This window comes from Pristiophorus japonicus, chromosome 1 (assembly GCF_044704955.1).
Source record: "Pristiophorus japonicus isolate sPriJap1 chromosome 1, sPriJap1.hap1, whole genome shotgun sequence".
Lineage (NCBI taxonomy): Eukaryota > Metazoa > Chordata > Chondrichthyes > Pristiophoridae > Pristiophorus > Pristiophorus japonicus.
Window position 1 is genome coordinate 28,913,312 of NC_091977.1, and position 26,902 is coordinate 28,940,213.

A 26,902-nucleotide genomic window follows, 5' to 3' on the forward strand; every position below is an offset into this window, starting at 1 on the left:
TGAGGTACGAATCAGCCGTGATCTGACTCAATGATGGAACAGGTTCAAGGGGCTGAATGCCCTCCTCGTGCTCCTTTGTTCCATGCACACTAGAATGGCTCAGGTTCTTCCTGCCAGTGCTGAGTTCCCTGATACCCTCATCAGAGGTCTTACAATTAAGAACATAAGAACATAAGAACTAGGAGCGGGAGTAGGCGATTTGGCCCCTCAAGCCTGCTCCACCATTCAATGAGATCATGGCTGATCTCCGATCTCAACTCAACCGTTTGTGCACTATCCCCATATCCCTTGGTTTCCTTAGTATCCCAAGATCTATCAATTGGTGTTGGTGTTCCTGGATTAGGTGGGACTGTTCAGCCACCTAAGGACTCATTTTTAGAGTGGAAGCAAGTCTTCCTCGATTCTGAAGGACTGAAGGGCAGAGGGTGGGGTTGGGGGTGGGGCGCGGGGATGGGTGTAGAAAATCAGCCAGAGTTCAACTGCTGCTTCATGCTGGCAATGAATGTGTGAAGGCAGCACCAGCTCAGACGTGATGCTCTCCTGTGGTTGACTGACCTATCGAACATCACTAGTGAGGCATGGTTATGAAAAATGATCAGGGTGCCGATGGAACCGTGTGCCAGTGAGGAGTCAGTGTGTCTTCAGGGGAGATGGAGGGGAAAGCAAAACATTGAAAGAAAACAGAATAGTTAGACGAGAATATATTCATCAGAGATTAGGTAAAATTCAAAACAATAATACATAGAAGAGAGATAGAATGTGAGGGAAGAGATAATGAAGGGAAAAAGGCAATCAGGACAAGTGAAAGTATTCAACAGTTCTATTTACATCTGTTTTTCGTATTTAGCTCTGTTAACATAAGAACATAAGAATTCAGAGCAGGTGTAGGATATACGTCCCCTCGAGCCTGCTCCGCCATTCAATAAGATCATGGCTGATTATCGACCTCAACTCCACTTTCTCGCTCAATCTCCATAACCATTGATTCCCCATCAGTTCAAAAATCTATTTATCTCAGCCTTGAATATATTCAATGACTGAGCATCTGACTTTGGGTAGAGAATTCCAAAGAATCACAACCCTCTGAATGAAGAAATTCCTCCTCATCTCAGTCTTAAATGGCCGCCCCCTTATTCTGAGACTGTGACCCCTGGTTCTAGACTCTCCAGCCAGGGGGAAACATCCTCTCAGCATCTACCCTGTCAATCCCCTTCAGAATCTTTGTTTCAATGAGATCACCATTCATTCTTCTAAACTCCAGAGAGTATAGGCCCATGCTACTCAATTTCGCTGTTAAGTCGGATTAAGCTGTTGCTGAGGCCATACAATGTGAACAGAGTGCAGTAAAAGGTGACGATAAAGAGGCTGTTTGGTCGTCATCAGGACTGCAGATGGCAGTGAGAAAATACCACCTGAGAAGACAGAAGACGTCAAGAAGCAAACCATTCGTAGAGCACGGGTCTGAGCAATCCTCCCTCTTGAGCGCTGAAACGCTCCATTTGATTAACTGTTTGATAACCGAAACCACACATTCGCAAAAAACATTGCTAAATTTTAATGAGAGAATTGGCTTGCGTCAATGTCTGAGCCTAAAAAGACTTAAGGAGAAAAATCGTACAAAAGCCAACAGTTTTCCATCCGTGCTGAAGATGCAAGTTATCCCCGCCTTCCCCGCCGACCCCCACTACCCCTCCCGAATTTGTCTAAAATTCCTTTCTGTGCTATTTGATGGGAAGAGTTAATTATTTAAAGGAAAAGGCTCAACAACTTTGCTAAAGTAGTGGAGAGAGGAATTTCCAACAAATGTATTATGCATTTGTTTGCGAGTATCCCACAGCATAATTTCAGGACCCATGAAGAATTGTAAAACAAAATCCCATTGCCAGCCAAATGGCTGGTGCAGAGTCCTGCGCAAAGAACAATAATTGTTTGACACTACTGAACAGTTCTCACAGAGTTATACCTGTGAGTCTGCTTGGTAATATTGGCAGAAGTATAGGTTGATTTTACTGGCATTGGTTTATCTACTTTAGAATAGTTTATTACAGAACTGAAGGAGGCCATTCAGCCCATCAGTCCTTTCGAAGAGCAATCCAGTTAGTACCAGTTCCCAGCTCTTTCCCCATATTCCTGCAACTTTTTCTCCGTCAAGTATTTATCCAATTCCCTTTAGAAAGCTACTATTGAATCTGTATCCACCACCCCGTCAGGCAGTGCATTCCAAATCCTAACCACTCCTTGCGTAAAAAGGTTTTTCCTCATGTCGCCTCTGGTTCTTTTGCAATCACCTTAACTCTGTGTCCTCTGGTTATTGACTCTTCAGCCATTAGGATCAGTTTCTCTTCATTTACTCTATCTAAACCCTTCATGATTTTAAACACCTCTATTAAATCTCCGCTTAGCCTTCTCTGCTCCAAGGAGAACAACCCCAGCATCTCTAGTCTATCCATGTAACTGTAATCCCTTATCCCTGGAACCATTCTAGGAACTCTATTCTGTATCCTCTCCAAAGCCTTCACATCCTGAAGTTTGGTGCCCGGAATTGGATACAATACCTGCCTTGGTTCCATAACACTTAATATCCTTGCCTAACGAAAATCTACCAATCCCAGTTTTGAAATTTCCTCGTGTCCTCCAGCATCCACAGATTATGTAGGTAGAGTTCCAGATTTCCACTCCCCTTTTTGTGATGAGTTGCTTCCTTACATCAGCCCTGAATGGCTGAGCTCTAACTTTAAGGTTATGTCGTCCCTCCCTGCCCCCACCCCCATCTTATCATTGGAACCAGAGAAATGTGCAGATAAAAGGGTAGAATCCAAATGTGTCAGTGTCCCTGAGGACTCAGTGGGTAATACCCCATATGGTACTGAAGCATAAAGACTCAGCCTGATCAATGCTTTGTCCTCGGGTGCAAGTTGGGGCCCTTAGAACCGGCTTTAAGACCCCCGATTTAGAGAGAGGTAAAATTAGCTGGGGTTCTCACTCCCGATCACCCCTGCTGTAAAGAGCTTTGAGTGCAAATCTTATCAAGCTTCTTTGACAGCACCTCCGAAACCCACGACCCCTGCCACCAAGATGGACAAGGCGAACACCATCGCCTCCAAGTTCCTCACCAAGTCACGCCCCATCCCGACTTGGAAATGTATCGCTGTTCCTTCATCGTCGCTGCGTCAAAATCCTGGAACTCCGTACCAAACAGCATTGTGGGAGCACCTTCAACACATGGAGTGCAGCAGTTCCAGGAAGCGGCTCACCACCACCTTCTCGAGGGCAACTAGGGATGGGCAATAAATGCCAGCCTTGCCACCGACATCTATATGCCGAGAACGAATTAAAAATAAAGCTAGGCTGTGATGCCCGCCCATGGAGGAATAATTTGCGAGCACATCACTCTCTCAGCTCAAACTCAAAGGACTGCTACTTGGGCGAGCTGCTGAGATTCTGTTAATGCCTGTGGAACCATAAACCGGTAGCACTTTCGGGAGAGGATGAGAGAAAGCTGGGTTGATGAATAAATTCCAAAGTACTCAGCCACCTCCCTTTCCCTCCCAGTGCACAGAGTTTCTGATCAAAATATGCCAGCAATACAATCGGATCCAAAACCTGTAACCTAATGATCTGAAAGAATCATAGAATGATTACTGCACGGAAGGAGGCCATTCGGTCCGTCGAGCCCATGCCGGCGCTTTGCAAGAGCACCTCAGCCAGTCCCATAGTTCAAACACATTTTTTTCTTTCAGGTACTAATCCAATTCCCTTTTGAAAGCCATGATTGAGTCGACCACCACCACCCTTTCAGGCAGTGCATTCCAGATCATAACCACTCTATGCTTAAAAAAGATTTTTCTTATGTCGCCTTCTGCTGATCACCTGAATATTTAAGGAGCGACTTGGCTCTCCCAGAGGAGAGCCGTGCTCAATGGGAAAGTGGGTCGGATATTGTTGCCTTGATTCTCTGCCTGGCGCTCCCATTGACTGAGGCTCCCAGCCGATAGTGCAGAATCAACAGTTTAATTCTCAACTCATTAATTAATTAACTACCAAAGTTCACCTCACAATAACTCTAAACTTTCTTATTTAACCAATCACAGCAAAAGTGTACAAGAATTATTGCCTGTACTTTCCAATCGATCCTGTTTCTCGAAAGAGACTGTACATGGTGACATTATAAAATTAATATTGTTTTTACATTCAAACAGTGTCAGCCGTGGTTCAGTGGGTAGCACGCTTGCCTCTGAATCAGAAGGTTGTGGGTTCAAGTCCCACTCCAGGAACTTGAGCACATAAATCTAGGCTGACACTCCAGTGCAGTGCTGAGGGAGTGCTTCACTGTCGGAGATGCCGTCTTTCAGATGAGACGCTAAACCGAGGCCCCATCTGCCCTCTCAGGTGGACGTGAAAGATCCCATGGCACAATTTCGAAGAAGAGCAGAGGAGTTATCCACGGTATCCTGGCCAATATTTATCCCTCAATCAACATAACAAAAACAGATAATCTGGTCATCATGACTTTGCTGTTTGTGGGCATTTGCTGTGCACAAGTTGGCTGCCGTGTTTCCCACATTACAACAGTGACTACACTCCAAAAATACTTCATTGGCTGTAAAGCGCTTTGTGGCGTCCGCTGGTCATGATAGGCGCTATATAAATCCAAGTCTTTCTCTCTTTCAAACTGCATTTTTTCCAAGGCTATTTGATGGGTAACACTCGATACGCAATTATTTTATTTACATAAATGCCTTCCAGCAATTTTCACAATCAGTTAATACATCGACATGAAGATGTAGGCCCTGAAAATAATGACGTGGGGCATTCGCACATCAACGTACAACCCGCTCATCTGGAATTCTTCTGCCTGCTATTTAAGCAGAGGAGTGAAACCACTCACATCTCAAACTGGTTAATGCCTTGCCTAAAAATATCAGAGAGAGGAATTTCTGCTGCACACAGTATGGGTTCTGTGCATTAGTGCCCCACAGTGTCATTGCAGGGCCCCCCAATTTCATTCCAGGTCAGAACAGAATAGAGACAAATTGTCGGAGCAAACAGACGAATAATTTGCTGAGGAATACTGAACCTATTTCACAGATTCTAAGAATCAGAGAAGATTTATTTGATTCCAGCAGACATGCACCTTCACAAAACGCCTATTATTGCACATCTTTCAGTTTTGAGAAGAGAGGTTCATAGATAACGCCGAGAACATGAAAATGACGCTAGACACGGTAATGGACGTTCCGCTAAAGCTGGGAGTTTCTTTTCTGGCTGCATTGACAAGGTTCATTCAAGGAAGCTGGATGCTGGAGGAAAAGATGGCAGGATGTGACCTTATTGAAACTTATTAGATAATGAGGGGGCTCGACAAGGTGGATGCAGGGAGGATATTTCCACTCATAGGGGAAACTTAGAATAAGGGGCCGCTCATTTAAAACTGAGATGAGAAGGAATTTCTTCTCTCAGAGGGTTGTAAATCTATGGAATTCTCTGCCCCAGAGAGCTGTGGAGGCTGGATCATTGAATATATTTAAGGCGGAGATAGACAGATTTTTGAGTGATAAGGGAATAAAGGGTTATGGGGAGCGGGCAGGGAAGTGGAGCAGAGTCCATGATCAGATCAGCCATGATCTTATTGAATGGCGGAGCAGACTTGAGGGGCCAAATGGCCATCTCCTGCTCCTATTTCTTATGTTCTTAAATGGGCCAAACCGATCTTGTGATCTGCTGGGTGCTGTAGTTTATCCACATTTTCACAGGTGTTTGATATGGTGGCCAATGCGAAACTGGGTGTCCCTCCCACTGCCCTCAGCAATGAACATTTAACCCTTTAAAGACCACGACCATGGGTCAATGGGATTGAAATGAGTCCCGGGCAGCAGTACAAACAGGCGACAACGCTCCTTTTAAAATCAGCCCGATTGCCATTTCCATTGAAGCCAATGGAAATGTAAAATTTAAACTGCACCTATCGTGCCCGCTCACACCAGTACTTCTCGCACACACCTTCTGCAATGACGCTTGATGCACAGTGATCAACTACAAGCCTCTCCTACATTGTCTTTTCCCTTTGCAGGACCCAATGGCACACAGTGCCCATAAGAAGCAATCTACCGGATGTTGGGGTGGGGCGGGGGTGTAGGCGGAAGGTTTGCCATCCACAAACCTGATAACCCCCCCTCCCCACTTTTTGAAGTAAATGCCATTCAGCTCCTGGGCTGTGACAGTCAACACACTAAAGTAGGTGTCATCTGGCCACAGCCAGATACTTACCGTATATACTCGCGTATCATGCGACTTTTGAAGACCTAAATTGTAACCTAAATTTGGGGGGTCGCATGATACGCGAGATACAAAATTTACGGGTGTGAAGTGCTGGCCAAGATTAGGCTGTTAGTCTGTTAAGCAGACCGTATCCACGCTGAATCTCGGCAGGTATCTCCTGGCTGGATTGCAGCCTCTATTGTCGCTTGTACTGTATCGGGGGGGATGAGAGAGAGTCGCGGAGGTCGGGGGGGGAGAGAGAGTCGCGGAGGTCGGGGGGGGGGGGGAGGAAAGAGACCGGACCGGATCCGACCTGACCCCCGCTCTCCCTACCCCGGCGACCCGACCTCCGCTCCCCCAACTCCCCCCCCACCCGGCAACCCGACCTCCGCTTCCCCCCGGTGACCCAACCCGACCTCCTCTTCACCCCCCCCCCACCCCCCCGGCGACCCGACCTCCACCACCCACAACTCCCAAACACAGTAGAGGCTGTGGCTGAACGACGCTAGTCAAGCCAGCTGGAACGATTGCTGTATCGGTGTTCGATTCGCGAACAGCTTTCGCAGCAGAATCCACTCGATGTTTCATGTTAAGGTCTGTATTCGATCTCAAAAAAGTGACTCGCATGATACATGAGATATATGGTAAAATCATGTTTTGGGGACGAAAATTTAGGGGTCGCATGATACTCGAGATCGCAGGATACGCGAGTATATACGGTACTCAAGCTCCTATTGTCTCTCCGTGGCAGCGCTCCGCACCGATACACACAGCCGGCCTGCCACCCTCTTCTCAATATATACTGCATCCCCAGGGTGACGTGGTCAATCGTTTTTTTTTTCCTGCGCATCCAAGGTAGCAGCAGGGAGCAATTGAGGAGGAGGGGCAGCAACTTCAGATGGAGAGGAAGGTGGCCTGGCCCTGCACCTTTCAGAAGGCCTACATGAAGAGGATGATGAGAAGGAACCTGAAGACCATGGACTCTACACTTCTGTGCTCCTCTGAGAGCGTGGCATCCTTGAGAACATAAAGGCGACACCCCACCCCACCCACCACCCCAGGTGCATCACTCGTCCCATCTGTTCTAGTCACAGGTGCAGAGACTTACATCAGGGGCCGGGGCGGGCGGGGGAGAGAGGAAATGTTGGGGGCGGAGGGGGCGGGGGGTGACCCAGTTATCTGGATCCAGAAAAGCTCACCGGGTGCGACGCAAAGCAGCAGAGGACCTGGAAGAGTGGCAAGTGTGGGAGATTTGGCCACTTCTCCACCAAGACTGGGTAGAAGGCAAGCCAGTGACTGGGACCTAGGCCTCATGGACTCAGGCACCTCAAAAGATGCATGTAGCAGGACCTGAGTGCCCTGGAGACGATCGCCCATGAGTTGCAGCATCTCACCGGTGAGGTTGCGGAGTCCATGGCTGTGTTGGCGGCAACACGATGGAGGCATTGTCTGCTTTGCAGGAGCCAATACAGAGAGTATTGGCTGTCACATTCCGGACTGCAGTAGGTCCACAGGTAAGGGGCGGCCATGGACCAACCTCAGCTGTGGCTCAGTGGGCGGCACACTCACCTCTGAATCAGAAGGTTGTGGGTTCAAGTGAGCACATAGGCTGACCAGTGCCGTGCTGAGGGAGTGCAGCACTGTCGGAGGTGATATCTTTCAGATGAGACATTAAACCGAGGCCTTGTCTGCTCTCTCAGGTGGATGTAAAAGATCCCGTGGCACTATTTCGAAGAAGAGCAGGGGAGTTATCCCCGGTGTTCTGACCAGTATTTATCCCTCAATCAACATAATAAAAAAACATATTATCTGTTCATTATTACATTGCTGTTTGTGGGGGCTTGCTGTGCGCAAGTTGGCTGCCGCGTTTCCTATATTACAACAGTGACTACACTCCAAAAGTACTTCATTGGCTGTAAAGCATTTTGAGACGTCCGGCGGTCATGAAATAAATCCAAGTCTTTCTTTCTTTTTTATTTCAGCTCCATAGCAGCATAACTAAAACTTTGGTGACATTAGGGGACATATTGGGGGGCACATTTAATCGTGTCTTCCAGTCCTTGGCTAATTCAGTGGCTCAAGGGCTCCCGGGGTTTGCGATTGGTGGCTGCCATCACAGCGGATGAGCGGGGTCCACAGATCCAGGATCAAATGGAAGGGGCTGTGGTTGCCATCCAAGTGCCTGATGATGCGATCTCTTGGGACAGCAGCCCATTCCAGGACTCTGGCCTTGCCCCTCAGAGCACCATGCCCATGGAATCTGGCCGGAGAGACCAGGCTGCCAAGGAGCTCCCCCACAGCTGCAGCCAGCAGCCGCCCCATGACAGCACCCAGCTGCCGTGAGTCGAAAACCAGCCCATGAGGAGCCCACCACTTCCCACCTTACTGACTCACGTGGAGCCGTTAGATGGTACACTAGAATAGCTGATAGGAAGGCATGTCTAAGCAATGGTTTAAAGACACAGTAGGTTGACTGGTTGATAGAAACATAGAAATTTACAGCCCAAAGGAGGCAATTCTGGCCCATCGTGTCCGTGCCGGCCGACAAAGAGCCACACGGCCCTTGGTCAGCAGCCCTAAAGGTTACATATTAACCTATGAACAATGACGGAAAGGCAAAGAGCACCCAGCCCAACCAGTCCGCCTCACCACAATTGCGACACCCCTTACACTGAAGCATTCCACACTTCACACCAATCGGAGCCATGGGATCTCCTGGGAGAGGCAAAAACCAGATAAAAACCCAGGCCAATTTAGGGAGAAAAAAATCTGGGAAAATTCCTCTCCAACCCATCCAGGCGATTGAAACTAGTCCAGGAGATCACCCTGGCTGTATTCTATTCCCTGCAGTACTTACCATTATATCTGTTCCATCCAACAAAAGATCATCCAGTCCAATCCCAATTACCAGCTCTAGGTCCATAACCCTGCAGGTTGTATTTAACCATTGATCTCGTCAAGGTTAAAGTGCACTTCATTTGCTCATAGTTATACATGGAGGCTGCATTGTACATTGTCTGACAGTTAACTGTGCGCTTAATCTGTTCTGAGTTATTGATGGAGGATTAAGGGGGTCAGAGAGGAATTATCCACATTTCTTTCCCTAATTGGCCTGGGTTTTTATTTGGTTTCTTGCCTGACCCAGGAGATTACATGGCTCTGGTTGGGGTGGGAAGTATGCATTTTGATGCACAACTGCGTGGGACAGACTGGATGGACCAGAGGGTTGTTTTTGACTCTAATTTTTCATTTGCTCATACGTATCAGCCGTGGGTAGCACTCTCGTCTCTGAATCAGAAGATTGTGAGTTCAAGTCGCACTCCAGAGACTTAAGCACTATTTCTAGGCTGACACTCCAGTGCAGTGCTAAGTCTTTGGGATGAGACGTTAAACCGAGGCCCCGCCTGCTCTCTCAGTGTGGATGTAACAGATCCCATAGCATTATTTCGAAGAAGAGCAGAGGAGTTATCCCCGGTGTCCTGGCCAATATTTATTCCTCAATCAACACAACAAAAACAGATGATCTGGTCAGCATCACATTGCTGTTTGTGGGAGCTTGCTGTGTGCAAATTGGCTGCTGCATTACAACAGTGACTACACTGCAAAAGTACTCCATTGGCTGTAAAGCATTTTGAGATGTCCTGAGTTTGTAACAGGCGCTATATAAATGCAAGTCTTTCTTTCTTTGTTTTTGACCATTTCTTTATTCAGGCACAACATCCATTTATACTGTTTTATGGAGCCTGGTTTGTATTTTGCCATTAATATAGTCAGCTTGAAAGTGATTTGTTAATCATGGAGATCACAATCATGCAGGAAAGGGAGCACTCATTAGATGCAGGTTATTTACTCAGGTGGTGATAGCTGGCATAGTCACGTTGGGACAACATGGGCCGATGTGATGTTGTTTGCTTGGGTGGCTGTTGGTTTCAGATAATCTATATTGGCAAAGTGGGAGGCAGAAGGTGGGCAAGCAACAGTCTAGGCTGGAGGCAATCAGCAGCTGAACACTGCTGTAGCGAGCTTCCCTCTGACAGTCCTGGCAGCTTCAAGCAACAATACTTCTGAACGGATATCACCCATAGCTTCCACAGCCTGGATCTCAGAATCTTCTGCTGCAATGGCCTCCTCGCCAGTTAAGTCCAGACTGAGCCCTTCCTGTAAAGCCAAGTGCAGAGCAGGCCAAAGTTATTTTATTGCCACTCTCTCTGGCGTGTAACTGTAAGATATCCTCTGACTTAGCCAGGTACAACAACAATAACAACTTGTGTTTATATAGCGCCTTTAACGTCATATGAGATAACAAATTTGACATCGAGCCACATAAGTAGAAATTAACGCAGGTGACCAAAAGCTTGGTCAAAGAGGTATGTTTTAAGGAGCGTCTTGATGGAGGAAAGAGATGCGGAGAGGCTTCGGCAGGGAATTCCAGAGCTTGGGGCCTTTGTAACAGAAAGCACGGCCACCAATGGTGGAGCAATTACAATCAGGGATGCTCAAGAGGGCAGAATTAGAGGGGCGCAGACATCTCGAGGGTGGGGGGGGAGGGAGAATTTATCGGGCTGGAGGAGATTACAGAGATATAGAGAGGCGAGGCCATAGAGGGATTTGAAAATAAGAATGATAATTTTGAAATCGAGGCATTGCTTAACCAGAAGCCAATGTAGGTCAAGGAGCACAGAGGTGATGGGTGAGCGATGTCAGACGCCCTCCAGTTCTCCCCAGCATCCGGCCTGGTCCCTGTGTCGGCCCGACTGTACCGCTCCTCTGTTTCATCGTAGGTCACATGGAATGGCGTCAGCAAACCATGCCAACCGGGTGAGGGCCTTGTCCACCAGGTTCCACCCGTCGATTCAGCTCTCCTCCCTGAATAGCTGTGGGATGGTCGGGTCCCGCAGGATGAATGCGTTGCGCTGGGCAGCCCAGACAGTCTGCGCGTTCATCGAACGGGATTCCCCCTTCCCTGTCGAAGTGTGGCAGCGGGTTCCGAGTTGGCGCCTTCTGAGTCACGTGGATTGATAGCTCCCCCTGCACCCTAAGGAAGCCAACAAGCCTGTAGAATTGAATGGCTCTGTCTCTCTGCTCTGCGTGGGTCACGCTATGCTTGCAGAAGTCAGGTGTCCTCCAGAACAAGGGGAATCTCTCACCGGCCGAATGCTAATCCCAATAGGAATGCTTCGCTGGTGATATTACAACATCAACTTGCAACCCACATCACAACTGTGACTACACTCCAAAAGTACTTCATTGGCTGTAAAGCACCTTGAGACATCCGATGGCCATGAAAGGCGCGATATAAATCCAAGACTTTCCTTCTTTTCTTTCTGTTTATATAACACCTTTAATGTAGTAAAATGTTCCAAGGTGCATCACAGGAGTATTATACCGAGCCACATAAAGAGATGTTAGAACTAGTGACCAAAAGCTTGGTTCACGAGGTAGGCTTTATGGAGTGTCTTAAAGGAGATGAGAGAGAAAGGCAGAAAGATTTAGGGAGAGGGTTCCAGAGTTTAGGGCCTCAGCAGCTGAAGGCACAGCCGCCACTGGTGGGGCGATGGAAATTGGGCTTGAGTAAGCGGCCAGAATTGGAGGAGTGTGGAGATGTCGGAGGGCTGTAGGGCTGGAGGAGATTACAGAGATGCACTGGTCTCCAGTGTTTGATGGGATGGATCTGGAGCCATAAAAATTCAGGGCCATGGTGACCTTCATCGCTCTGCGGGACATTGAGTGTGGCTGAGGTTTTAATGTCAGACAGGTGGCCGATAGCTTCCTTGGAGACCTGGCGCACAGCTCCTCAGAAAGGCCTTGGTATGGCCTTTGTATGCAAACTCTCTGGGTGGGGAGAGGGGGCGGGAGGGGAACAGCGAGTGGGCTGGTTTCATCTGCTATGATGCCTGAGGATCGTAGCCTTTTGGGCTCATCATCCTCCTTAGAGACATGCCCATTGGATAGCCCATACCCGCTGCCTAGTCATTCTGAACACGTGGATGGAGGGTGTATGAAAGATATCATGTGCAGTGACAGTACCGTAGCAACGTATAGAGCACTAGAAAGGGTGCAGAGAAGGTTTGCGAGGAGGTTGCCAGGACTGGAAAACTTTAGTTATAAGGAAAGATAGGATAGGCTGGGTTTGTTTTCCTTGGAACAAAGGAGACTGAGGGAAGATTTAATTGAGGTGTATAAAATTATGAGGGGCCTGGATCGAGTGAATAGGAAGCAACTATTTCCTTTAGCTGAGAGGTCAATAATCAGGGGGCATAGATTTCATTGGTAGAAGGATTAGAGGGGAGATGAGGTAGAATTTCTTCAGCCAGAGGGTGGTGGGAGTCGAGAACTCACTGCCTGAAAGGTAGAAGAGGCAGAAAGCGACACCACATTTAAAAAGTACTTGGATGTGCACTTAAAGAGCCGTAATCTACAGGGCTACAGGCCAAGAGCTAGAAAGTGGCATTAGGCTGGATAGCTCTTGGTTGGCCAGCGTGGACATGATGGGCCGAATATCCTCCTTCTATGTCGGAATTTTTCTATGATTCTGGGATTCTATGACTCGGTGAGAGAGTTAAAAAAAAAACACGCTAATGTATTTACAAATTATAGATATCCAGTTCAAAACAAATGGGGACTTTCGGTGCTCTTATGTTCTTATGTAAACTTCTCAGATACGTTGAAATGAGAGGACGGGATCCTGTGCTGCATCTGTGAGCTTAAATCTATGCCCACGCATTGATGGCGTTATTGCAGGAAAGGTGTGTCAGCTGCGGTATTGGATGGGGGTGCAGAGCAATGGAAATGAGTGGCAGAGGGTTTCAATAGGCGGTTGGTGGCCAAGTGGAGTGAGGGAGCTTGCGTGCAGTGATTTTTTTTTAAGCACAAAATGCGACGCAAATCACTTACAATCGAGTTTCCTCGCTAATAGCCGGCACTACAGCGCTCATGCACCAAATTCACGGTGAGAAATATAAGAAGAATCTGAGTCAATGGGCTCAATTTTCCCCAGTGATTTGTGGCGGTATTTTTTTGAGCAAGCTGCTTTTTTTTGGCCGAAGTTTAAAAAACACAGTTTCCCCAATCAATTTGCACCAGTGTAACTCAGTTAGTTATGATTTTTTTTAGGCACTTTTTCTTCAGCCAAAAGGGGTCGTAACCTGCCACCCGCATCAATTCTGACCAGTTAAGCAAGTTTGACCAGCTCAGAGTTACTCCAGTTAGGCTACATATGTGGCCTCTGCAGAAAAACCTTCTGGAGAGTTAAGGATATCGGCGCAGGTAAGTGCAGCCCGGACAGCAGCAGCAGGAGAGGTAAGAGTCGGGGGGTGGGGGGCGGCGGGGAAGCCTCTTTCAGTATAGTTAGGTGCGGGGACCGGGAGGGAGGAGGCCATTCGGCCTGGGCTAGGGCAGGGGAGCAGACCGGGAGGCCACTCGGCCTGGGCTAGGGGCAGGGGAGCAGACCAGGACGCCACTCGGCCTGGGCTAAGTGTGGGGGGTTGGACCGGGAGGCGACTCAGGGCCAAGGTCGGGCTAGGGAAGCAGACCGGCAAGCCCTTCGGCAAAGGCTCGAGGCAGGGGAGCGGGACCGGCAAGCTACTCACGGCTTGGGACAGGCTAGGGAAGCAGACCGGCAAGCCCTTCGGCCTGGGATAGGGGCGGCGATCGGCACCGGCATCGGGAGGTGGCTGGGGTGGTGGGGGGCGTGGGTGGGGGGGGGGGAGAGGGGAGGGAATTTAATAATTGGAGCTAGATTGCTGCAATGTATTTTAATGTGTTTTTAATTGATGCCATTATTTATTTAACTCCTTATAACCTGTATTACATTACCACCAGAGGGCCTACCTGTTGGAGTCCCAAGGAATCCCAGCATCCCTTTGGAGCACGGTATATAAGCAGGCCACCCACAAGGTATCTGCACTCTGGAATCTTATTAAAGGAGCTAAGGTCACATTTGCTCATTGGACTCAGTACTCAGTTTCATCCTTTATTATGAACGTATCAATTGGCGACGAGGTAACGAACAACCGCGCAAAAATGCAAAGAACAGTTGGTATCCTGGAGAAGTTCTCAGAAGGGGATGATTGGGAGGCCTTCGTGGAGAGACTCGACCAATACTTTGTGGCAAACGAGCTGGAAGGGGACGAGAACGCTACCAAACGAAATCCACTCCTCCTAACTGTCTGTGGGCAACAACCTATGACCTCATGAAGAATCTCCTAGCTCCGGCAAAACCAACAGCTAAATCCTATGAAGAATTGTGTACGCTGGTCCGAGAGTATACCTAAATCCTAAGAAAAGCGTTGGATGGCGAGATATCGGTTCTGCACATGTCAACGGTCAGAGGGCCAGGAAGTGGCGAGCTATGTCGCCGAACTAAGGTGCCTCGCAGGACATTGCGAATTTGAGTGATTCCTGGAACAAATGCTTAGAGATTTTTTTGTACTGGGCACTGGCCATGAGGCAATCCTTCGCAAACTGTTGACTGTTAAAACCGCCAATCGAAGTAAAGACATAACGATAGTCCAGGCATTCATGTCCACCAGAGACAACACCAAACATATTTTGCAGAGTAAAGAAGGTTTGTCCAGTACTGTGCACAAAGTAACATCGTTTACGAGCAGAAATATACATGGCAGAATGTGCACGCCGGCTACTGCTGCCCGACTTCAGATGACCCAGAGTCCGCCATCAATCGTTAATGCAAGGCGGTTAACACCCTGTTGGCACTGTGGAGGCGATCATCGGCCCCATCAATGCCGCTTCAAGCAGTATGCGTGCAACGGTTGCAGAACAATGGGACACCTTCAGCGAGTGTGCAGACGAGCTGCAAACACTGCAAACCGTGCAAACCACCATGTTGCAGAGGAGGATCGATCCACTGTGGATCAGGCTGAATTGGAGAGTCGTACCGAGGAGACAGAAATGTACGTGGTACACACATTCACCACGAAATGTCCACCAATAATGTTGAAAGTTGAACTGAACAGAATTTCAGTATCGATGGAACTGGACATGGGTGCAATGAGTAAAAAGGCCTTTGACAGGCTGTGGGGAAAGAAGGCACACAGGCCCAAGCTCAGCCCCATTCACACCAAACTAAGGACTTACACCAAGGAACTAATCCCTATAATTGACAATGCAGAAGTCAAAGTCTCCTACGATGGAGCAGTACACAAACTCCCGCTGTGGATTCTGCCAGGGGATGGCCCCACATTGTTTGGCAGAAGCTGGCTGGGAAAAATCCGCTGGAACTGGGACGACATCCGAGCGCTTTCGTCCATCGATGACGCCTCATGTGCCCAGGTTCTGAGCAGGTTTCCATCGTTGTTCGAGCCAGGCATTGGAAGCTTCTCGGGGGTGAAAGTGCAGATCCATTTGGTTCCCAGTATGCGACCCATCCACCACAAGGCATGGGAGGTACCATACATGATGCGTGAGAAAGTGGAAATTGAGCTGGACAGGCTGCAGCGAGAAGGCATCATCGCACCGTTGGAATTCAACGACTGGGCCAGTCCGATTGTCCCGGTATTTAAAGAGGACACCACGTTCAGAATTTGTGGGGACTATAAAGTAACGATTAACCGTTTTTCGCTACAGGACCAGTACCCGCTACCCAAGGCAGACGACTTATTTGCGACCCTGGCTGGAGGGAAGACGTTCACCAAGCTGGACCTGACCTCGGCCTACATGACCCAGGAGCTGGAGAAGTCTTCGAAAGACCTCACCTGCATCAACACGCACAAAGGTCTGTTCATCTATAACAGGTACCCGTTCGGGATTTGGTCAGCCGTGGCACTCTTCCAATGGAACATGTAGAGTCTGCTAAAGTCGGTTCCTCGCACTGTGGTTTTCCAGGACAACATACTGGTTACAGGTCGGGACACCATTGAGCACCTGAAGAACCTGGAAGAGGGTTCCTAGTCAGTTGGATCGCGTGGGGCTCAGGTTGAAACGCTCGAAGTGTGCTTTCTTGGCACAGGAGGTCGAGTTCTTGGGAAGAAGAATCGCAGCAGACAGCATCAGGCCCACCGACGCCAAGACGGAGGCCATCAAGAACGCGCCGAGACCTCAGAACTGTGGTCGTTCCTGGGACTCCTTAACTATTTTGGTCATTTCCTACCTGGGTATGGGGCACCCTGCTAGAACCCCTACATGCGCTCCTGCGCAAGGGAGACGACTGGGTATGGGGGAATTCATAGGAGGCTGCCTTTAAGAAAGCCAAAAATCTGTTGTGTTCAAACAAACTGCTTGTCCTGCATGATCCTTGTGAAAGATTAGTGCTAGCTTGCGATGTGTTGTCATACGGGGTCGGGTGTGTGTTACAACAGATTAACGAATCGGAGATCTTGCAACCGGTCGCTTATGCGTCCAGGAGTTTGTCCAAGGCCGAAAGGGCCTACAGCATGATTGAAAAGGAGGCTCTGGCATGCATTTGCGGGGTAAAAAAAATGCACCATTACTTATTTGGCCTCAAGTTTGAGCTTGAAACTGACCACAAGCCGCTCATATCGCTGTTCTCTGAGATCAAAGGCATTAACACCAATGCCTCTGCCCACATCCAAAGATGGGCGCTCACGCTGTTGGCATACAACTATGTAATCCGCCACAGACCGGGCACAGAGAACTGCGCAGATGCTCTCAGTCGGCTACCATTGCCCACCACTGGGGTGGAAATGGCACAGCCAGCGGACTTGCTTATGGTAATGGATGCATTCGAAAACAAAAAGTCCCCCGTTACGGCCCACCAGATCAGGACCTGGACCAGCCAGGATCCTTTACTGTCCTTGGTAAAAAACTGTGTCCTGCATGGGAGCTGGCCCAGCATCCCAGCGGAGATGCAGGAAGCGATTAAGCCGTTCCACAGGCGCAAAGACGAAATATCCCTGCAGGCGGACTGTCTTTTGTGTGCTCAAGAAAGGCAGAGATATGTTCATTTGTGAACTGCACAGCACCCATCCAGGCATTGTAACGATGAAAGCCATAGCCAGATCCCATGTGTGGTGGCCTGGCATCGACTCAGATTTAGAGTCATGCGTGCGCCAGTGCAACACTAGCTCTCAGCTGAGCAATGCACCCAGAGAGGCACCGCTAAGTTTGTGGTCGTGGTCCTCCAAACCGTGGTTGAGGATCCAAGTGGACTATGTGGGCCCATTTCTGGGCAAAATGTTTTTGGTTGTTGTGGATGCTTACTCAAAAGGGATTGAATGTGCGATAATGTCTGTAAGCACGTCCACTATTGAAAGCCTACGAGCCATGTTTGCCACGCACGGCCTGCCTGATGTCCTAGTCAGCGACAATAGGCCATGTTTCACCAGTGCTGATTCAAGGAATTCACGACCCGTGATGGGATCAAGCACGTCACATCTGCCCCATTCAAGCCCGCATCCAACGGCCAGGCAGAACAGGCAGCAAAGCTTGAAACGCGTGTCGGAAGGCTCCCTGCAGACGAGCTGTCCCGAGTGCTGCTCAGCTACTGCACCAGACCCCACTCACTCACCGGAGTTACCCAGCCGAGCTGCTCATGAAAAGGGCATTCAAAACAAGGCTCTCTCTTGTCCACCCTAATCTCCATCATCACGTGGAGGGCAGGCGGCATCAACAAAGTGTGCACCATGACCGCGCAAATTTGTCACGCGATAGTGAGATCAATGATCCTGTGTTTGTACTCAATTATGGACATGGTCCCAAATGTCTCACTGGCACGGTCACAGCCAAAGAGGGGAATAGGGTGTTTCAGGTCAAATTGGCCAATGGACTAACGTACAGAAAACATTTGGACCTAATCAAATTGCGGTTCACCAACAGCTACGAACAACCCGAAGAAGACACCACCAACTTTGACCCTCCAACACACACACAAGTGGCAACTGACATCATGGTTGACCACAAAGCCGAACTCACCATCCCCAGCAGCCTGGCAAGGCCAGCTGCCCAGCAGCCCAGTGAAGAACTAACCAACTCACCCACACCCGCATTTGCACCGAGACGATTCTTTTTGGCGTACTTGGGCCTGAAAAAACAGGAGTAACTCTTCAAGTATGCCAAAAAAAAGCTTTGGGGAAAATTGAGCCCCATGTGTTGGCGGCCACAAGGCAGCAAAGCTTCGTACATTCCTGCCTGTGATAAGAAACAGGATGAAGGAAGGCTGGTGGCAACAGGAGACCTAAAGAAAGAGAGGAAGCGAGAGCGAGAGAGAGCGGAAAAAATATCACCAAAAAAATATAACAATGCTTCGAACAATATTTGAATCAAGAATTGTTCTTCCTGGTCTCCTGCCAAATCTCTTGCTTCCAATTGATAAATGCTCAGCCAATAGGTGAGGTCAACGTAAGGCCTGTACTTACCGTCAACACTCGACAACTCAACATCTGTCAGAGACCACACAACAGCTGCCTGGGAGCAAGCAGCGATGAAGTGGGCTTTGATTTGAATGAATAGAGACGCCCCATCACTACTAATGAGAATCATCCAGCTACCAGGCATGGAACGTGGACCTTCAGAACATGACCTGAACCTCGTGTTATATACCTTTGGGCATTCACCAAATGCTGTATTAATGTGTCAGTGTGGGTTTTTTTTAAAATCATGCACCAGACTAATGACTTCAAAAGCAAGGATTACAGAAAATGCTGGGTTGCTTGAAGAAGCTTACAATCTGTGAGTGAAGCATTAGAGAAAACGAGAGCAAAGAACAGTTTAATCCCCAAAGAGAAAGGGGCTGGTGTTGGAGAAATGTTTCCTTGAATGCATTTTTAGTGCGCAGTTTTTTAAGTTAATTTTTCCAACGCATCAATCTTCATATAAATGTGCTTTTTTTTTTGGAGTTTGTAAAACAAATTAAACACAGGACAGTTTGAAGTGATAGATCATTTGAATTAGACTCCCGTGTACAAGTGAATAGTACTGTAAACAAATATGTTCCACACAACCGCATTGGCAAAAATATAAGAGGAGGCTTGCCCAGGGCTAATATAAATAGAAGAAAAATATTATATGTCAAATATATAATCAGTTTCAATACTGAGAAATAAACACACCATCTGTTCACAGTATGTGGTAGTTACTTAAGGCTGCTTCCAGTGGAACAGTTTGCATAGGTAAAGATTCCCTACATAAATTGATTTTGTGATCCTTCAAAAATGTTATAAAATATGGAACATTCCAGAACAAATGACTGCAGCAAATGCAGTAGCGCAATCATTCTTTCTGGTGTTCAGTTTATAGCTTTTGCAAGATGAATCGTTCGGGCTCAATAAAAAATTGCCTGTAAACCTTTCCTGCAGTATCTAACTTATTTCCTTAAACCATTCTCCTAAATTAGTTATTTTTCAATATGTAAAATCCATCTGACTGAGCCTCTGGATGACCTTATCTGAGATGATCACAAATGTCAATTTATATGACGCAAAGATTTCACAACCAACTGTAATGATAGTAGACAGAAAGATATAGATCAGATACGTTGGAGGCAAAATTGGGTTCCTTTCCACCTCCGGTTAGCATCCCCGGGGGGGTTCTAGTGGGGCGCAAATGGCTTTGCGACTGGGCGCAATGCTGACATTGACTCCTGCCATATTCGGCGGACATTTGCGGTGGTGCGAGGGGAGTTGCGCCTCGATCTCCTTCGCCCAGAGAGCGTGACGTCATCGCCATGCGCATCACCCCGGTAGCGCATCAGACCCGAAATTGATTTCCGCCCCCTGCAGCAGCGCCGGGCGAAATCACTGACAGCAGCATCAGGTGCACATCGGGCGGCTGGCTGCTTCGGGAGTGAGAATTAAAGGCGAGGTGGCTGAGGTAAGTTAAAAAAAATTACCTTTTTTCTTTCAGTTTTTTCCCCCCTGAGTTCCTGGCCGCTATCGTTCGGCCCGGCACTATGCTGTGCTGGTCCAGGTAGGTACTTTTTATTTGCAGAGACTGCAGAAATGGCCCTTCCTTTAAGGGGGGGATGGAGCCTTTGAACGTGGCAGCGCTGCACGACCCAGCGGATAAGGTCACCACCCCACGTGAGACCGATTGTTCTCCAGGAAGGAAGTGGACCACTTGATTTAGCCCTCCACTTCCTTCTTGGAGCGCAAGCAGCAAATTTTGAAAAAATGTTAGTACCTGGCACTAACTTTTCAAGCTTTAAAAGATTAGCGCCCTAAATGGGGCGATAGTGAATTTCTCCCCCATTAACTCTATTTGGACAGGTTAGGTGAGTGAGCAAATGCATGGCAGATGCAGTATAATGTGGATAAATGTGAGGTTATCCATTTTGGGGGCAAAAACACGAAGGTTGAGTATTATCTGAATGGCGGCAGATTAGGAAAAGGGGAGGTGCAACGAGACCTGGGTGTCATGGTACGTCAGTCATTGAAGTTTGGCATGCAGGTAGATCAGGCGGTGAAGAAGGAAAATGGTATGTTGGCCTTCATAGCTAGGGGATTTGAATATAGGAGCAGGGAGGTCTTACTGCAGTTGTATAGGGACTGGGTGAGGCCTCACCTGGAATATTGTGTTCAGTTTTGGTCTCCTAATCTGAGGAAGGACCTTCTTGCTATTGAGGAAGTGCAGCAAAGGTTCACCAGACTGATTCCAGGGATGACGGGACTGACATATGAGGAGAGACTGGATCGCCTGGGCCTGTATTCACTGGAGTTTAGAAGGATGAGAGGGGATCTCATAGAAACATATAAAATTCTGATGGGACTGGACAGGTTAGATGCAGGAAGAATGTTCCCGATGTTGGGGAAGTCCAGAACCAGGGGACACAGTCTAAGGATAAGGGGTAAGCCATTTAGGAGAGAGATGAGGAGAAACTTCTTCACTCAGAGAGTTGTTAGCCTGTGGAATTCCCTACCGCAGAGAGTTGTTGATGCCAGTTCATTGGCTATATTCAAGAGGGAGCTAGATATGGCCCTTACGTCTAAAGGGATCAAGGGGTATGGAGAGAAAGCAGGAAAGGGGGACTGATTTGAATGATCAGACATGATATTATTGAATGGTGGTGCAGTCTTGAAGGGCCGAATGGCCTACTCCTGCACCTATTTTCTATATTTCTATGTTTATCTATCTATCTGTGGCAGTGGGTAGCACTCTTGCCTCTGAATCAGAAGGTTGTGGGTTCAAGTCCCACTCCAGGGACTTGAGCACAAAAATCTCGGTTGGCACTCCCAGTGCAGTGCTGAGGGAGTGCTGCACTGTCAGAGGTGCCGTCTTTGGATGGAAACTTGCACCGAGGCTCCGTCTGCTCTCTCAGGTGGACGTAAAAGATCCCATGGCACTATGTCGAAGAAGAGCAGGGGAATTCTTCCCGGTGTCCTGGCCAATAATTACCCCTCAATCAACATCACTAAACAGATGATCTGGTCATTCTCACATTGCTGTTTGTGGGAGCTTACTATGTGTTTCCTACATTACAACAGTGACTACATTTCAAAAAGTATTTCATTGTCTGCAAAGTGCTTTGGGATGTCCTGAGGTCATGAAAGGCGCTATATAAATGCAAGTCTTTCATTTTTTCTTTTATCTATCTCTATTAATCTATCTATGTATCTATCTATGTATCTATCTATCCATCTATCTATCTGTCTATTATGATTCCTAATTAGATCTATGACTCATTTTCCTCAAACTGTAAGTGGGGAAAATTACGGTCGGAGGCTTTCTTCGTACGAATGCCTCTGACCTGGCAAAAAATCTACGGAGTACCTGGGGGTCCCAGAAGAACGTAGGATTCCAGTCGGAGGCCTAGATCGCTGCGCAGTGCACGGGGAGATATCTTTCAGGTATGTACATACATGCTGGAGTCATGTGGGCTTGGACCACCAATCACTATGCAGTATTCTCATTGATAAAAATGGGAGCTCTGTTTGTACAAGTTCCCATTACTATCAATGAGAAACAGTCCTAAAACCTCGAAACACAGCATAATAAATAAAACACCTCACATATTTAAAATTAATTAAAATTAAATGTAATTAAATGTTTTAAAAAATATATATATTTTTGGATTTTTTAATGTGCTTTAATAGGGTTAAACATAAACTTACATAATGGACTGGGTTTTTAATATAAAAATGAGTGTTTAAATTCTATTTTTATATGTTTTAAAACTCTTACGCTGGTAAAAGTAAGCTATGCGCCTGCTTTTACCAGGCGTAAAAGTTTGAAGGAAATTCGCTGGGCAAGAGTCGGGCAAATAGCCCAATTTCTCCTGCGCGAATGTCCTTTTCCCGGGGATGTGGAGTATCTGTTGAGAGAAATCTTGACAGATCGGAAAAGCCGGTATGCGGCTCATGTGCATAGCGCCCCGAGCACCATCTTTTGCGAGGCTTTGCCGGGTCCGTGTACATTTCATATGGATTCGACGAGGTCGGAATTTTCGGTTCTAAATGTTATATTCCTTTATTTGCACTTTTCATATCTCCAATAAATCAATGTAAATGAAGTGAAGTAGAATAATTTCCTTTTACATTTTATGAGCAATTCATTTACTATAAACCACACGTTTTATTTATGAAGACTTTGGCTAACAGTCTCCTAAATGGTTAATTTTCAATTTGTAACATCCACCTGACTGGGTCACTTAATGCCTATGATAGGGGTCAACTGATTTATTTTTTTATTTTCCTAGTTTCCCGTCCCAAAGCTAAACCAATCGCATTCACATTCAATGATTTGGATGAGGGAACCAAATGTAATATTTCCAAGTTTGCTGACGACACAAAACTAGGTGGGATTGTGAGTGTGAGGAGGATGCAAAGATGCTGCAAGGTGATTTAGGTAGGTTGAGTGAATGGGCAAACACATGGCAGATACAGTGTAATGTGGATAAATGAGAAGTTATCCACTTTGGTAGGAAAAATGTAAGGACAAAGTATTATTTAAATGGTGATGACTTGGGAAGTGTTGATGTACAGAGCAGTTAGGAAGGCAAATGGTATGTTGGCCTTCATTGCAAGAGGATTTTAGTACAGGGGCAAGAATGTCTTACTACAGTTATACAGGGACTTGGTGAGACGGCACCTGGAGTATTGTGTGCAGTTTTGGTCTCCTTACCTAAGAAAGGATATACTTGCCATAGAGGGAGTGCAGCGAAGGTTCACCAGACTGATTCCTGGGATGGCAGGACTGTCATATGAGGAGAGATTGGGTCGATTAGTTCTGTATTTACTAGAGTTTAGAAGAATGAGAGGGGATCTCATTGAAACGTATAAAATTCTGACTGGGTTGGGCAGACTGGATACGGGGAGGATGTTTCCCCTGGCTGGAAAGTCTAGAACAAGGGGTCACAGTCTCATGATACGGGGTAGGAAATTTAGGACCGAGATGAGAAGAAATTTTTTCACTCAGAGAGTGGTGAACCTGTGGAATTCTCTACCACAGAAGGCTATGGAGGCCAAACCACTGAATATATTTAAGAGGGAGATAGATAGATTTCTAGAAACAAAAGGTATCAAGGGGTATGGGGAAAGAGTGGGAATATGGTTTTGAGATAGACGATCGAAGGACCGAATGGCCTACTATTGCCCCTATTATCTATGTTTCTATGTTTCCATTACTCCTGATTGAGAAAATGGCAGACTCCAGAAATGAATCACCTCTATGCACCCACCACAACAGTGTTATCTTCCTTGGTTGGAGTTGGAGTGTCTAGTCCTGTGGATCCACCACTTTATCTTCTTCAATTGGGAGGGTTGGAGCGTCTCGTCCTTGGTCTCACCACATTAGGCTGGATTTTCGGTTGAAGGCTTTTTTGGACGATAATGGCGGCGGGCCGTAAATTTTGCACCGGGAAATGGTTTGCGTCTGCAGCCACAAAATTCAGCAGCTGGGCCCTGAGTGTGGAGCGTTCCACATCTCTCTTAGGGCGCTAGGCCGGCTGAGCATGTGAAAATCCCGAGCTAATGAGCCGGCCTTGGATTGCCCTGAGAGAGGCTTCCCTGGAAATAAACAATCACACTAACCTCTTGTTGTCATTCCTTCCCTCGCCGTCGCCGGAACAAATTTCCTGCCGATCCTATCCTATTTTAACTGGCTTGTTTTCATTCCACAGGTTTACAAAATGCCCATTTTTTGTGAATGGCAACTCACATCTGCAAATCCACTCAGTTTTGATGACGCCGCCTAACATTTTTGCATTCATTCCTGCATTTTCATTCATGAAAGCTCGGACCACCCGTTTTCCCAGGTGGTCCCACTACTGTGCGCTACATGGTGGTACAGGGTCAGCGTGAAACTAAAATCATAGCGCTGTGGAAACCGGTGACGTTGCACACCGGCTCGATGCTCCCGGGCGGGAATGGGCAGTGCCCCCGCAAAACCGGCACCAAATTTCTTGGCGGGGTGCTGGAAGCTGGCTGCCCGGTCGGAAATCATTTGCATACCAATTACCGCCGCTCTGGGGTGCCAATAGAGGCGCACACCCAACAAAAATCCAGCCCAATATCTTCCTCATTCAAGGGAGATGGATGTCCAATCATATGGATTCACCACATTGTCTACCTCAGTCAGGAGAGCTTTTACGTAATATGGAGACATCATTATATCTTCTTCAGTCATGACAGTTGGAATGTCCAGGTCTTTGACCTATGATGTTATTTTCTTCCTTTGTAACATAGATGCTTGCACATATATTAACCACCTAGAAGATGCATTTGTGCAGTGCCTCCTTGGCTAACCTTTCTATAAATTACTTGGCCTAAACTACAATTCATGGCCTGGACTCCTTTTTGGAACTAATACTCCAGTGATGAGTATAAATTTTAATTCATTTTAGATATTTTCAATAAATGTTTTTTTTTTCTTCTTTCACTGTTGTTTCTAATGTTCATGACCTTTTCCCTTTTATCCGATGCTTTCCTCCTTTAAGACGCTCCTTAAAAGCTATCTCTGTCCTAATACCTCCTTATGTGGCTCGGTGTTAAATTTTGTTTGATAATGCTCCTGTGAAGCGCCTTGGGACATTTTACCATGTTAATGGCGCTATATAAATACAAGTTGTTGTTGTTGATGATATATTCCAGATATTCGCTGAATTACTACCAAACCTGAACAAAATGCCCGGTTCCAGAAAATAGGGCAGCTTCAATTCCTAATTTATTTTTTGCTCAACCATTGGTGGCCATGCCTTCAGCTGCCTGGGCCCCAAGCTTTGGAATTCCCTCCCTAAACCTCTCCGCCTCTCGACCTCTCTCTACTCCTTTAAGACACTCCTTAAAACCTACCTGCCCTAATTTCTCCTTAGGTGGCTCGGTGTCAAATCTTGTGTCTTATAATCCTCCTGTGAAGCGTTTTGGGATGTTTTATTATGTTAAAAGCACTATTAAATACAAGGTGTTGCTTTCCCCCCCAAAAAAATTGCATTTAAAGTCTACTCCATACTTTCTGGATGTATTTTAATTCTGATAAAGAATTATATCGGAAACACTAAACGGTGCCTCTTTCAGTTGCTCTGCATTTCCACCAACTCCTGATCTTAATTTGTTTTGCAGTCCATCAAAGTAATGTATTTACTTTTGGTTGGTTGGAAAACGTTAAATGCAACTTATTTTTGTTTTACAGTTGTAAAACTTTTTATTTCGAGGCGGGGGAGTAGATTTCAAATGATCTAAATCAGTGTTGCAACAAGACAGGTACCTTAAAATGAGACTAGATTTCACCACATAGGAACAGTAAACAGACTACAAAGGATGACAAGTTCCTACTCAGTACAGACAAGAGGTAAAACAGAAGGACAACTCCTCTACTCATGACTGCTGATCACATGACAAATGGGACAGCTGCTTGTCATTTTACCCCGAAATTTGAACTGTAGATTTGAGCCAAAGTCCCGTATATTGGTTCGCTGCTTCTCAAGCCATTGCTACGTCGCATCGTTTCTATGTTTTCATTTCCATCAAGCACCCCCTCAACATTCTTTCATCAAAATGGATGAGCAAACAAGAGAAACAAAAAGTAATTTATTAAGATAATACACAAGTACAACCACAAGGGCTTCACTGACCTCTAAAAAATCTTTAAAAAAAAATAAAAGTCCAGCTCTTTACATTACACCAGAGAAAACTTTTTACAAAAGTCGTACTTAAGTTCGTTAAATAGGGGGGGGTCTTAAATATGAGACTTTCCACCAATGTTTCCTACGTGCTGTCTTTTGAGTTGTGACGTCCGCTCTAACCACATTCGCGGGACTGCTCAGAACTTAAAAATGCAGCAGCCAAGCCAAAGACAGAAGATGCCAGCGTAAAGGGGACTGTGCCGTCAACATTCAGCAGTGCGCGCCGTGTGTTTTGAGAGTGCGCTCTGTGTGGATACAGTGCAAACAGCAATGAACAGTCGAGGCCGCGATATATCCGAACGTGTTATAACGAGGGGCTACTGTGTGCGACCTTATCCAGCCTCAAGTGAAAAAGATGGTTTCTAACCTTCCGTTTCCTCTTGCGAAGCCGGAGTAGCTCCTTGTGTTGTCTTGACACAAAATTCACAGCGGCATACTCCAGGAGAGCAGAGAAGACAAACAGCAGGCAAACTGCCATCCAGATATCAATGGCCTTAACATAGGACACCTGCAGTGAACAGAATGAAATGTCAGCCTATTAGCAGTGGAACAAGCTGGGGATGACAGTCCGTGGACTATCATTAAATGACACAAGAAAAAACTTTACTTGTGACA

At 46.9% G+C, this 26,902-nt stretch overlaps 1 protein-coding gene across 1 annotated transcript in view; it reads right to left on the minus strand.

Annotated features, from left to right (window-relative positions):
- Positions 1-26,902, minus strand: part of glra3 (glycine receptor, alpha 3) — a 280,830-nt gene that overhangs the window by 7,156 nt on the left and 246,772 nt on the right. The window contains exons 8-9 of the mRNA XM_070896552.1: positions 26,655-26,795; positions 26,029-26,148 (exon numbers count right to left, since the gene is read on the minus strand). Of these exons, the coding sequence (XP_070752653.1) occupies positions 26,029-26,148; positions 26,655-26,795 (261 nt within the window). The remainder of the gene's footprint in view (positions 1-26,028; positions 26,149-26,654; positions 26,796-26,902) is intronic.